General features: G+C 42.2%; 1 protein-coding gene across 3 annotated transcripts in view; it reads left to right on the top strand.

Annotated features, from left to right (window-relative positions):
- LOC101483267 (anoctamin-4) overlaps positions 1 to 14,387 on the top strand; it is a 53,001-nt gene that overhangs the window by 17,153 nt on the left and 21,461 nt on the right. For 2 of the 3 annotated variants that reach the window (XM_004568892.4, XM_004568893.4), the window contains 12 exons: positions 7,585 to 7,785; positions 8,482 to 8,630; positions 8,794 to 8,943; positions 10,017 to 10,117; positions 10,756 to 10,800; positions 10,878 to 11,009; positions 11,230 to 11,336; positions 12,031 to 12,086; positions 12,222 to 12,343; positions 12,558 to 12,692; positions 13,744 to 13,840; positions 14,293 to 14,353. In XM_004568892.4, coding sequence (XP_004568949.1) covers positions 7,585 to 7,785; positions 8,482 to 8,630; positions 8,794 to 8,943; positions 10,017 to 10,117; positions 10,756 to 10,800; positions 10,878 to 11,009; positions 11,230 to 11,336; positions 12,031 to 12,086; positions 12,222 to 12,343; positions 12,558 to 12,692; positions 13,744 to 13,840; positions 14,293 to 14,353 — 1,356 coding nt within the window. Of the gene's footprint in view, positions 1 to 6,291; positions 6,375 to 7,584; positions 7,786 to 8,481; positions 8,631 to 8,793; positions 8,944 to 10,016; positions 10,118 to 10,755; positions 10,801 to 10,877; positions 11,010 to 11,229; positions 11,337 to 12,030; positions 12,087 to 12,221; positions 12,344 to 12,557; positions 12,693 to 13,743; positions 13,841 to 14,292; positions 14,354 to 14,387 lie in introns of those variants that run through there. The other variant, XM_076875817.1, reaches the window with a different exon arrangement.

Here is a 14,387-nt window from a genome sequence, read left to right as displayed (position 1 = left end):
CAGCTATTTTTAGTTCAAGCTTGTGTGGTTGGAAAGTAGCAATCAGTTCGGAAAAATGACCTGCATTAGCATGAAACTATTCGTTTTGTTACAATGGTGGCTGGTCGTACTAAACATGGCTAAAGTTTCATATAATCAGGTCAGTGTATGTACAAGTAACCTAAAATGAACCAAACTAGCTTCAGCTCTGGCAGTGAGCACCGAAGCCCCTCCAACCTGATGCTTAAACCTTTTGTTTGCTACGGCAACCAATTGAAAGAAAGCTGGCTTGAAGTGAAGGAGGCCTTAAAGGAAGTGGAGCTAAAGCAGCATGGTTCAGGATGAACTGAGGTGCTGCACCAAAGCTGAGTCGGACAAATAAAGATTGTTACATTTCAGTTCTTCTTGGTGGACATTAAGGTATTTCCAGGCTATAGAAGATATTGTGGTGGACCACTGGAGGGCTCCACTCACACCCAGTTCTCAGAAAGTGTTGTTGCTGTGTTTTGGAGGGAAAGTATTCAGTTCTGTGGTGATGAGTAATAAACGAGCAGTGTTTATCGAGAGCTCTCGTGTCGTCTATGTTTACCTCCACATTGGTGACCCCTGACTCGAACATGCTGCAGTCCGATGGTGGCACCGACTCCGCTCTGGATGCATCAGCAGCCGCCAGCCCTCTGCCTCCAGCTGCAGCTACGTTTGCTGTGGCGCTCGAGCTGCCGGACTTTTGGCTTCACGACCCCCCGTCGTGGTTCGTGCACGTGGAGGCTCAGTTCGCCCTTCGTGACATCTCGGCTGACGACACTAAATATCACCATGTGGTGGCTTCTCTCAACCCGCTAGCCACCCGTCGTGCGTTGACTCTCCTCCGGGACCCACCCACCCGAGGGAAGTACGGGCTTGGACCGGACGACGGGGGATTCCTCTTCACCCACATCTTCCTCCGACAGCCGGCGGCGGCCGTGAGAGCCGGCCTCGCCAACTCTCCGCTTCTGGGCACGAAGGATTATCGCTCCCTGGCTGAGGACGCGGATCGTATTCTCCTGGCTACCCGCACTTTCCACGATCACGACCTAGTTCCAGCCTCGCCGGCGGCGCCTTCCACTTCCCCGCTGACCTGCCACGACGTACCCGATCCTTCGCTGACGGCAAAGATCACGGCACAGCGACACCACGGACGGGACCTCTGTTTCTACCATCGGCGTTTTGGCGCCGGAGCGCGCCGCTGCCTCCCGCCTTGCGCTTTTCCGACCCTGGGACATGGACCCCGCCAGCGCGCTGTAGCGGCCGCAACCGCTGGCGACAAAGAAAAACTGCTCTTCATAGAAGATTCGCCCTCTGGGAGACGTTTCCTGGTCGACTCTGGCTTCCAGAAGAGCCTCTGGAGCCGACAGTTTAGCAGCGGGCTGCGGACCGCAGCTTGTTGCGGCTAATGGCTCTCCCATCGCAACGTTCGGGGAAAGGTTCGTGACTGTTTGTTTTCATGGTCGGGATTTCCAATGGACCTTTGTTGTTGCCGCTAGCTCTGTACCTATTTTGGGCGCCGATTTTCTTTGTGCCCACGGACTGCTGGTCGATGTCGCTAACAGACGCTTAATCGATGCACTGTCTTTTTCTTCAATACCCTGTTTCACTCGTGCCATCGATCCCCTGAATCGGGCTAATGTAGTGACTTCAGGGAATGTTTTTCAGCATTTGCTCTTGGAGTTCCCTTCACTGACTGTTCCTAATTTCTCAAACACGGCAATGAAGCACGGGGTTGAACATTATATTCCGACGGTCGGTCCCCCAGTGTTCGCACGCGCCTCGACCCCGCGAAACTCTCGTCGCTCGGGAAGAGTTTGCCGCAATGGAGCGCCTCGGCATAGTGCAGCGCTCAAATAGTGCCTGGGCTTCTCCGCTACACATTATGCCCAAGTCAGACGGTCGGTGGCGGCCGTGTGGGGATTTTTGCCGTTTGAATAATGTCACGGAGAACGACCGTTACCCCATTCCCCACATCCAGGATTTTTCCGCCCACCTCGCCGGCACCTCGATTTTTTCTAAAATTGACTTGGTGCAGGGGTAACACCAGGTTCCCGTGCGCACCGAAGACGTCCCCAAAACTGCCGTTATTACCCCTTTCGAACTGTCTGAATTTCTGCGCATGCCGTTCGGCCTGAAAGGCGCGGCCCAGACTTTTCAGCGGTTGATGGACTCTGTTTTGCGCGGGCTGCCTTTCGTCTTCGTGTACCTTGACGATATATTGGTGGCCAGCTGCTCTGAGAGTCAGCACGCGTCCCATCTGCATCAGGTTTTCCAGTGCTTGCCGGCACACACAAGCCCTCCAAGTGCCAGTTCGGCTTGCCGGTTCTGGGTTTCTTGGGCCACCGCATTTCCGCTGACGGTGTGGTTCCGTTGCCAGACAAGGTCCGGGCCGTTTCGGCTTTTCCGCATCCTGCTTCCGTTAAAGCACTGCAGGAGTTCTTGGGGATGGTCAATTTCTACAACCGCTTTCTCCCCAGAGCTGCGCACCTGCTGCAGCCTCTCTATGCTGCCTTGAAGGGTAAAACAGCTAAGGACACGATTGATTGGCCCCCTGAACGCATCCAGGCATTTTCTGGGGCCAAGACCGCGCTGGCAAACGCCGCCCTGCTGGCCCACCCGTGGACCACTGGAGGGCTCCACTCACACCCAGTTCTCAGGAAGTGTTGTTGCTGTGTTTTGGAGGGAAAGTATTCAGTTCTGTGGTGATGAGTAATAAACGAGCAGTGTTTATCGAGAGCTCTCGTGTCGTCTGTGTTTACCTCCACAATATATAATTTCTCCACAAGCGCTAACTAGCAATAACCAGAGTGACCACTTGGAAAACTTTTTTAGCACATGTGAGTGAGATTAACCTGCTCTACATCTACAGTAAAGGAATAAAAACGGAAATATCTAACAAAAACTCTTGTTCTGTTAGTCCAGTTAGCTGATCAGATGCTTCTGACTGTTTTCTGCTTTAAATTGAAACTCAGAGAGCATTCTCCAAACTGTGGAACAGCATTCCCCTCAGTCAAATCTGCTCCATCCAGCCTGGACTGGACTTAAAACTCATTTTTACTCACTGGCATTTGAATCGGACTTGCTCATTGTGTCTTCACTCACTTTTTCAGCTTCATGTGTTTAGCACCTATTAAAATGTAAATGGTAAATGGCCTGTATTTGTATAGCGTGGATGACTGGTTGTGTAAAGCGCTTTGGGGTCCCTAAGGTCCCTAAGGACCCCAAAGCGCTTTACACAACCAGTCATCCACCCATTCACACACACATTCACACACTGGTGATGGCAAGCTACATTGTAACCACAGCCACCCTGGGGCGCACTGATAGAGGCAAGTATGTATTTTAGTCATTTCTTATCCAAAGGAAAGGATTTACACGTGCTTAAATTGCTTTATTTTAGCATTATGCAATTCTGTTGTTCCAACTTAATGTACTTGAGTTGAACCAACTTAATTCATTAATTGTGAATCAACTTATATACTGCAGTTGAGTCCAATTTAATTAAATTGAGTTAATCCAACCTTTCCAAATTAGAGTAGTCCTGCAAAAGTACTTAATGCTAAGAGAAAGCCATTTATAAATGTCAAAATACCTTTCTGTGATTATTTTAAAGTTCATTTAAAGAGTTATTTCTTGGAGTGTCTAGAGTCTAGAGTCTGATTAACATAAAACGTGTGTAGACATTGCTTTTATAACAAAATGTACATACTGTAGCTGTCACTCCAGCCACTTGTCCTTATCAGGCTCACAGGGGGGCGAAGGGGGCTGGAGTCTATCCCAGGTGTTATAGGGCAAGGTATAAGCTGGACAAGTCTAACACAGCTTGGACAATTTAGAAAAATCAATTAACCTAACCCCACTAAGCACATGTTTGTTATGTGGGAGGAAGACAGAGTACCCAGAGTGAACCCACAGGGAGAACATGCAATCTCCACACAGTTGGTGGATTTGAACTCAGGACCTTGCTGTGAGGCAGCAATGGTAACCACCGTAATGTCATTCAGAAACAATATGACTGCAAGGCTTGATGCAGAATTTTCTTTACATTTTTGTCCTTCACAGGTTAAACCACAAAAAGGAACAATAGCATACATGTGGTGTGTGTATGGTTTTCTGCCACATCCAACCCCAGTGATTTTCCTGATACAACTACTACGAGTTGACAAGTATTAAAACTACATTAAGAGTATGAATATAGTTTATAGTAAGTGAGCACATGTGGCACAGGTAATACTTTATGAGAAAACCTGACACAACATATATTTTTTCTAATGCAAAAAAACTGCATTATGCATACAAAACTAGTGAGAATAAAATAAATAATAAAGCAACAACTTGCAAGACTAGGCTGCATGTAATGGCATGTTATATAAAATCTTAAAATAGAATTAACAAATTCTTCATCTGGTAATTGTAAAAATTTAAGATGCATTTTTCTTGGATGTTCAAAATTAAAGAGGAAAAGGAAATAATCTACAGTGCCACTGCTGAAGTGTGGCTTTATTGAGTTTAAGAAAAACAGATGTGTGTACACCCAAAGCTTTAGTACCATGTGACCTCAGTTGTGGCTTGGGTTACAGAAGCACCATAAGGTTGTTAAAGATTGATGAATACATTGTTTGACTGGCCACTGCCTGGCAAGACAGCACGATGTAGGCTAATATCTGGTGTCTCAGTCCTCCGAGAGCCAATATTTATAGTAAGCAATTCTCCTTTCCATTAACGAGAGCAGCGTTGGAGTGCTGAGGGTGCTGAGGAAACGGGGTCGGGAAGTGTACGAGGTCATCACATACTGCCTGGGTTTAAGAGTTGAAAATAACATGCTAAAAAAGCTTCTCATGTCAGAACTATGGAAGCTAATTTCCACCAGTAACACAACAATAATAATAATAATTTTTCCATTAAAAACTATAATTGGTTTTTTTTTAACTGTGCATGTTACACAGTAGAAAAGTACACCAATTTAAACTGATACAAAACTGGAATACGTTCAGGTATTGAACAAACTTTAAATTTTGTTGTGAGCAAAGCACAATCCATATGTTGCGACTGTTTCACTTAATTTTTATGCACGCCCTCCTGAATACAGATTATGTGTGCTTGAGTCCGACTCCTTCAAAGACACCCAGGCACAGTACAATATACGTATGACATCAAAGGAAAAGAATAGTAAAATTAGGACTTTATTTCAGTTTTTCAATTTAAATGAAGCGTAAAAGGTCGTAAATATTCATACACTCTTTAAAGTTCGTGATTAATTTGATCTTTTTTCACTTACTGGCAGAAATGAGTTTCCATAGAAGAACTTTTCATCTCAAATCTTGAGATTAAACTTTATTCATCTTCTTTGAATAAATAAAGTGTTTTTTCAGTGTGCCCTCTCTGAAGGTTGCAGGTTGAGTTGGTCACCCTGTTTTCCACTAGTATCAGATTGATCATCTTTCTATTAGCCTCGTCCATGGAGTCCAATGTTCCAAAGCATCAACGGCTGATTAAAGGCTGGGACGACTCCCCAACCTCTATATCTCTGTCCCTCTTACCACCGCTCAGCAGAAAAATTTAGCTGAGTCACCTTTGCTATCACAAACGTAAATTCACCATGCAGACCTTCAAGACAGCCAACCCCCTCTCTCGAAGTCTTCTCACTCTCCAGAGGACTGAAAGTAAGAGACACAGACCTGTTTAGATTGTTTGTTTTATGCTAAGCTTGGAATAATTTCTCCCTCCCAGACGGGCACAGTCTAGTTGACCAATAGCTCCAATTAGCATATGTGTTGCCATGTAGAGTGTCTATCTTTGGAGGGTCTTTCAAGGTTAATCTTTGCTAAGGAGATAGAAGTTACAGAGCTGTGCTTTTTCTTTTTTTCCCTCTAATTTTCACACAGCTTCCTCTGCCATATTATCTGTTGCTGTACATCTGTTCCTGCTGTTTTTGTCTTCCTTTAAAATTTTGCTGTTACGCTTAAGCAAAAACTCAAGGAAAGTGTTTGTATAGTGGGAATCTCTGTCTACGTCTTCAGCATTTATTGCATTCTACCCATTGGCTTACACCTTGTATGATGTGCAGCACGGCTGTTCATCAGCATTTCCTCTTAGGGACTGTTCCTTTCCACTCTACACTAAACTCTAGCTACCTTTGTAGATGTCAAAACCTCCATGGATTAAAGATTTAGAAAAGACAGTCTTGATTGCCTGTGAAGCTGTAGTTTTAAAAATATTTCTTTTACAACAAAGTTTTATTTATTTTATTTGCAGAGGGGGTTTGTTGTTGTTGTTTTTGGAATACCCAGAGTGACCACTTGGAAAACTTTCTAGCATATGTGAGTGAGATTAACCTGCTCTACATCTACAGTAAAGGAAAAGAAAAGGTAATTTTCTCTAACGAAAACTCTTTGTCTGTTCGTCCGGTTAGCTGATCAGATGCTTCTGACTGTTTTCCACTTTAAATTGAAACTCAGAGAGCATTCTCCAAACTGTGGAACAGCATTCCCCTCCCAGTCAAATCTGCTCCATCCAGCCTGGACTGGACTTAAAACTCATTTTTACTCACTGGCATTTGAATCGGACTTGCTCATTGTGTCTTCACTCACTTTTTCAGCTTCATGTATTAAGCACCTACTAAAATGTATTTAAGTCATTTCGTATCTATTCCCTTTTGTGCTTTTTGCTTTTGTTTGTTTGTTTTTTTAAATCTATTTTGTCTTTTGAACAGGGTTTTGGTGCCGGTTGTTAACAATGTGTTAAAAATGTGCTTTATAAATACATTAAGTTGAGTTTGAGTCAAGTAATCTAGCCTTAACTGCGAGTGAAATATACGTAGAAACATTTAATTTGTTTGAAGTTCAACATTAGTTAACTTAGCTAGCTGAGCAGCCTTGTGTGTGTCGAGCTCTACTGGCCATGATGTGAACAAGTCAAGTGCGCACAGGCAGAAGTCACAGTTGGGACACCAGCAGTTGACTTGTTAGCTTAGGAGTTAATAGTTAACATTTTATAACCAGTCAACTTGGGCATTGTTAGTGAAGTCAACATGGTCTCTGGCATTTCTAGAATAACTTTAACTGTGTTTTTGCAAGGCTGTCAGATGATGCTGGCTGGAGGGGCCCTTGTGACTTTTGTGTGTGTGTGTGTGTGTGTGTGTGTGTGTGTGCGTGCGTGCGTGCGTGCGTGTGTGTGTGTGTGTGTGTGCAGAGTAATTGCAAGTTTGCAAGTTTTGCCTGCCTGGCCCTGATTATTTTTGTTGATTTATTCCTTGGGATGACTCACGTTTAGCTTCGGGTCTTTGGTCTTGATGTATTCTTCTTGCATGGATGGCCATTACCGTGTAGTTAGTGAGAAAGCTTTACCTGGGGGACGTTCTGACAGAAAGTCTTCTCATGTTCACTGTCACAATAGTTCCAAGTCCAGATGACACGGTCAATACTCGACCAGTTGCTCGCAAGTTTATTACTAGACTTTCTGTTGTGTCTTAAGTGAGAGCAAGTAAATGGAAAAAGATAACAATAAGCACTAAAAGATTAATTGCTATCTCTTAAAAGGAAGCAAAAAACGACAGTAACGTGCTGTGTATCCTTACAGGTGCAAGTTTATCTCTACATGGGTCTGAGCTCCAGCACCAGAGCCTCCGCCGACACAGAGTCCAGCTGCAGCCCTCGGCCTCTGGCTACCGGGCAGCAGACAGACCTCTCACCTTCCCCTCCTGTGGGGAAGAAGACATCATGGAGGAATCTTTGGCCACAGCCCCAGATTCCAGCACTCAAGATGATGTGCCTCCACTGGGTGAGCACCACCAGCAGCAACTACATTTATGTCGACTTCACTCAGCTTATTTTCTCCCAGCAAGTTTAGCTGACAGCATTGTGGTCTTTCTAATGAATACCTTTACATCAGCTAATAAAAGGCCATCACTGCTCAGAGAAACTTTTTCAGACTTGCGTGCAGGTTGTTGGCATTTTCAATTATTGTATTTAGAGTTGTTCCCCTTTACCTGATATAAAAATAGTAAAATACGATAGTCCTCTCTGCTCTCTGCCAACATACTTGCTTTTTGCGACAACACAGATTAATTAAAGGAGTTAGATACAGTACAGAGCATCGTGAAAGAATCAAAAGCCATTTGAATTGGAATTTAATTTAAAGTCCCTTTCCTCTCATACAAGCTCTTGAATAATCAGCTCCTGTTGTGTCTGAAGATGCCACTTGTGGTTTCTATAGTTCTTAAAAGTAGAATTTGAAGCAGAGCTGATTCTATCCCGGAGAAAAACTTCTAACACTACGATCGTGTTGATGTTTTTGAGCTTTTTAGCTCATTGTTTTGGATTTTTATAGCTAAAAAATAATAAGGGATGAAAAGGTTTTCTTTAGCTGTCTTATGATTGCTCAGTTATTGAATAAGAACAGAAGAAGAGTCAGCATTTTTACTGGATTAAAAGTTAGTCAGCTTGGATTCTATTCTCGTTTCCATTTACTCTCCAGTTGTGAAGGATGTTAACGTGCTTCTTGAACGAGAAAGGTCAGGTGGCATCAGCAGCCCGTCCAGAGACGACGACTCCACTCTGCAGAACCAGGGCACCCACAGCAGCATCCTTGATGACAACACAAAGTCCAGTGCAGGTCTCCCAGAGGTCAGCGGTGAAAATAAACAAATCACCGACAGCCAAATGTTTGCTTATTCATCCATCCATCGTCAATAATAGACAATAACTGAGTCAAAACAGCAGAGATAACGGTTCCTCTAAATGGCTACTTGCTATTCTTTGCTGACTCTCTTTATCTGCATGGCCTCAGGGGAGGAGTAAGTCCAGTGGCCTTTGCTTCAGTGATGGAAAGAGCCGCATCGATTACATCCTGGTCTACAGGAAATCCAGTTCACAGTCAGAGAAAAGGGAAGTATTTGAACGGAACATCCGTGCAGAGGGCCTGCACATGGAAAAGGAGGTAAAATAGCTGGCTTGCACAGTGTTTGTTAACCATTCACTAATCCTTTCTAGTATTTTGCGCTTTGCAGGTAAAACAGTTTCTAAGACCTTTTCCTTTTCTTTTTTTGACAGCAACGATAAAAGCAATGTGACCTAAATTATTCTGAAGCATCTCCTTGTGGTTTGCAAAATCCAAACAATAGACCCAGTCAATGAATGAGGCAAACTTTGGATTATAAATCATTTATGTATTTTAAAATTTGTTTTGGAGGTCAGCAATGTAGCACTCAATTCGTTCTTCGGCCATATATCTATTGCTCAAGAGCAATTCTTATAATCACAGGACATTAGCAAAGCAAACGTAGTCCAGTTCTTTAAAAAGCGATGACTCCAAAGTAAACGAGAAGCTCGATAGTTTCCGGTGCTGACAGAGAACCAGCTTCTTCAGCCAACCTGCAATTGCATTTATTGTGAGTCTCGCTCAACAGCGATACCATTTTATGTGAGGAAGTTATTTAATGCACAGCCCTATTATGCATGTAATCTAAATGGCCGAAGTGTTGAATTTTAAAATGCTCAAAGCCTTTGTGCCAGGTCTGACAGCTGGGGGCTGTCGAGACGTTCAGCACTTGTAGAGCAAAATCAAATGTGCCGATCGCAATTTTCCCTGCTGCTGCTTCTCACTGAGCAAAAGTGTCACTTGATAGAATGGAGAAGGTGGATGTTGTGATGCTGTGTGTTAACCTCAGCTCTGTTTGCTGATGCTGTACCGCCAAGGTCGTCATTATCTAGAGTGCGCAGCGGAAGGCGACGGTTGTTGTCTCCTTCAACCTTCAGCCCACTTGTGTGTATTTCTTGCATGGAGTCATTTAGTTATTTTTAGGTCTCTGCAGTTAGCTTCTGATTCATGTACCCTTAGACAGACTCCTACACAGTCAGGAAGTACAAACAGGTGAGGAAAAGAGCAGATGCTCAACAGCCTGCAGTGAGATATTTTGTAGCTCTTCCCTTTAAAAAATAAATTCTGCTTTATATATATATACATATTATAAAACGGTATAGTATATTTATGTGTGTTTGACTTCATTACAGGCCTCGTTAACAAACAGTGATGTGATCTTCTTGAAGCTTCATGCACCATGGGATGTTCTCTGTCGCTATGCAGAGCTCATGAACATTCGCATGCCTTTCAGGTTAGACAAAACTTCTAATGATGCTAATGTGAAAATAATTAAAGCTGCCCTGTCGAATTTTCTTGTACACAAACAGAAGTTATTTGCATGTAGTGTAATGTAACCCCAACAGATCACTGAGCCTGATTCTTCCAGGGGTTTCTTCCTGTAAAAATTGAGTTTTTCCTTCCCAGTTTCACCAAGTGCTCCCTCATTTAGGGTCTTTACTCTACAATATAAAGCACCCTGAGGTGACTGTGCACTCTATAAATATAATATTTAATAATTACTATTCAAACATACATGAAGATACAGTATAAAAAGCAAAAAAGCTCTTCGTTTTATGTTGGCTGCCCTGTTCCATTTCTGTCTAGATGATGCCCCACTGTTTTAACACGGTAATATAAAATCACCATTAAAACAACACTTAACACTTAATGAGATCCATTAGCTGAAAGTTGTAGCTTATTTCTATAAAAATATCTTAAAACCCAGTGCACACAGTAATTTTAAGCTCTGTGGAATTTATTGCACTGTTGAATAGATGGAAGCCCAAATTGGTTGTAAGGTTGTATTTATTTATTTAATGAATTAATTATCAAGTGATAGCATCCTGAATGAATTTCTTCTTCTCTTCTCATCAACATTCCGTTTTCCAGGAGGAAAATCTTCTACATGCACCGACGGCACAAGTTTATGAGCAGGTGAGTGTCCATGGCAACGTGTAAGTGGACTAAGCAAACCCCCACTGCTGCAGCTTCAACAGAAGCTTCTCTTGCAGGATGGAGAAGCGCATCAACAAATTCCGCGGCTGGCTTCCCCGCAAGCCCATGAAGTTCGACAATGACAGGCTGCCCGACCTGGAGGAGAACGAGAGCTTTACCGCCCCCTTCAGTCGATCGAGGATCCATCAGTGAGTAGTTGAGGAATGCTTCACCCCGAGAGACTTTTTGAACTTAATCTTACACCGCCAGCTGGTGCATTTCCATTCCCTCTTTTGTACTTTAGCCTCTTATATGCAAATTGGTGCACAGTGTAAAACACACTTTTGCACTTACATATGTGCACGTATATACAAAAAACCTATCAGTCAGGGCAGACAGACTTGTTCTAACCAGTTTGTTTCACTCCAGTTTCATCATCCACAACAAAGATACATTTTTCAACAACGCCACCAGAAGTCGCATCGTTCACCACATCCTGCAGCGGGTCAAATATGAGGAGGGGAAAACTAAGATGGGTAAGATTCTGTAGAATTAATGAAAATTACCAAAAAATAAATTAAAAAAAAATACATATCAATGCACAAAATGCACCAGAATATTATTGTATATAAGCACCGTATATTTGACTAAGAAATCCATTTGGTTTCCATTCTTTTTTACACTTTAAGCTTATGTGTAAGTTTTCAGACTTTAAATATGGTTTTATAACATTTTAATATTACTATTTCCTGTTTATCAATGCCTTTTTATAAAAAAAAAAACACCAGACAGTCCTATCTGATGCATATTAATCCAAGGCCCATAAAAAATGGCAGCTCATGCTGTCTCAAAAACTCCGGATGAATTCTCAAAATCCTTTTATGACAGACTTACAGGCATTTCTCCTGATTTTATCCCAGTGGTTAGTTGTGGCATTACATCAACAACAATGAAAAAATCCTCTTTAGCTCAAACGGTGTTTCTGCAGGGACCAGAATTTCAGCCGATATCTGTAAAACACCCCCAGCTGCAAAATTTTGACTCAATTTTTATGAGGTTTTTAATGAATGTGTTTGCATGAAACCCCGTCTTCTCATGCAAGGCTTGATTTGATTATGCATTCACACGGTAAATTCTAAATGTGAACACGGAAACGGTATGGCTCCACCTGACTTCACTCCTTTAATGATTCTCTTTCTTTCTTTTATTTATTTATTCATTTTTTTGCAGGGCTTAATCGTCTTTTGAGCAATAATTCATACGAGGCAGCTTTCCCCCTTCATGAGGTAATTTGGCTGCTAGAAACCTTTCACTCATTCATTTCCACCACCTGTTTTGAAGTAGTTCTTTGCTGTGATATTATATCACACACAGAGATCATGTCTATGTGTACATAAACATATATATGCATGCTTTAACAGGGGAGCTACCACAGCAAAAACTCCATCAGAACGCACGGAGCAGACAACCATCGGCACCTCTTGTATGAGTGCTGGGCTTGGTGGGGGGTTTGGTACAAGTACCAGCCGCTGGATCTAGTCAGGTAACTACATGCACACAATTAGATCTGAAAGTATATTGAAATGAGAACATCATCATCATCAGGTAGCGATAGCTGAAATATCTTTACATAAAATTTAGTTAAGACATCATGATGTGTTGTGTAGCTTTTACCACATACAGGTGTAGTTTCGAGGCCATTCTGAGGGAACAAACTTGTTTTTTCTCATTCCGCTTGTGCTCGGCTGTTGTTCCAGGAGGTATTTTGGAGAGAAGATCGGACTGTACTTCGCCTGGCTCGGCTGGTACACGGGGATGCTGTTTCCTGCAGCTCTAGTTGGCCTACTGGTATTTCTGTACGGGCTTTTCACTCTGGAGCACTGCCAGGTCAGGTAAAGACACCTCCTCTCTGTAGTGATAAACATGTGTGTCCTGCTATTCTTTACTCTGAGCGTCTACAGAAGAAGACGCATTATTTTCTTCAAACTGCTGCATCTTTCCACGAATCCTCGTGTGCAGAGCAGACTAAACGTTAAATTATTTTTACATACATTTGGATACATTTAGATCTATAATGTGTTGAAAATGTTTCTATTTCAGTCAAAGACTGTTGCATATAATTTAATGTTTGCTTGATGCATGAAGATTAAAACTAACAAGTTTTAAAAAGAGACTTTTTCATTTCATTCAATTTTATGTGATGATTATGCAGAAAAAATAGAATTGGGCTGAAAGGTCTGTTGCTTTATTGTGGAAAGGTCTGTTGTCTGTTGTGTAGCATGTAAATAAGTAATAAGTAACTAATTACTTTTGAAAATAAGTCATCAGTAAAGTAACAGGATTTCTTTCTTGGAGAAGTAATCAGTAATTAACAACTAATTGCTTTTTTCAAGTAGCTTGACCAACACTGCTCCTAAGGTATTTGCTGTCTCTCTCAGTCAGTACTAAAATGAATTTGGAGCCTCTTCGTTTAAACTATATATACGTTTATGTTTACAAAAACTTCAATCATATCCTGGCTGTTTGATTTAAAATTCACTGCAGTGATAATACGGAGGCAAAACTACAAAAAATGTGTGTTTGTCCAACAGATTATGGAGCTAACTGTAATTTGCAATTTGAGATGAGGCAACAGAGTGTGAAATTGTCCCCTGTACGTGATTATACTGGATGCTGCTTAACTGAAACAGAAAATCAAACGTGCGCAGGCTTCTTTGGCTGAAAAATCTCACACAGAAGCAAATGTTCTCTGTAATGACTTTTCTTAAGAACATAATTTCATTTACCTGAACAGAGATCACACACACTTACGTTTTGCACTTGTATTTTTTAAGAGAACTCAGACTTGCGTTTGTCTGGGTTTTTCTGTGACTTTGTCTCTTGCTGGATGTTATAATTCTTGTCCTACTTGAATGCTTTGGTCGTTTGTTTGTCGTCGTCCAGCAAAGAAATCTGCCAGGCCAACGACATCATCATGTGCCCCATCTGTGACCAGTACTGCCCCTACCTGAGACTGTCAGACAGCTGCATCTACGCCAAGGTACATGAAAAGGGGGACGAAATGTTCCCAGCAGCTGATACTTGTGATAGTAGCCGATCTCAGTGTTAGTTAAATAAATATGTGTTAAGAAGCTGTCTATCACTAAATGAGTCCAGTAGGATTGAAATATTTGTATATTTGAAGTATCATCAAAAAGAGATTAATGAGGGTATGCTTTGGGGTTGCCCTATGTTTTGATTCACAAGCTACCAGTTTATGAATGAATGTGCAGTGTCCTCAGTTTCTCACCCTTCAATCATCTCATCCTACTTGGAAACACTGTGATGAAAATGACATTTTTATCATCCAAAAGTATTCTTAGGAACATACTAACTGCACATAAACCGGCACTAAAATCTTTGACATTTATGCATCTCATTGAATCAGGTGTGTAGATTTTTCCTAAATTTGCTTTTTGACATAAAAATGTGTGATCTTGTCTTCGTTTTAAGGTCACCCATCTATTCGACAACGGGGCCACTGTTTTCTTTGCTGTGTTCATGGCTGTGTGGGGTAAGTTAACATTGAACTTTGGAAAAATGCAGCA

Source organism: Maylandia zebra, linkage group LG17 (assembly GCF_041146795.1).
Source record: "Maylandia zebra isolate NMK-2024a linkage group LG17, Mzebra_GT3a, whole genome shotgun sequence".
Taxonomy (NCBI): Eukaryota; Metazoa; Chordata; class Actinopteri; order Cichliformes; family Cichlidae; genus Maylandia; species Maylandia zebra.
This window is presented reverse-complemented; position numbering and strand designations above follow the sequence as displayed.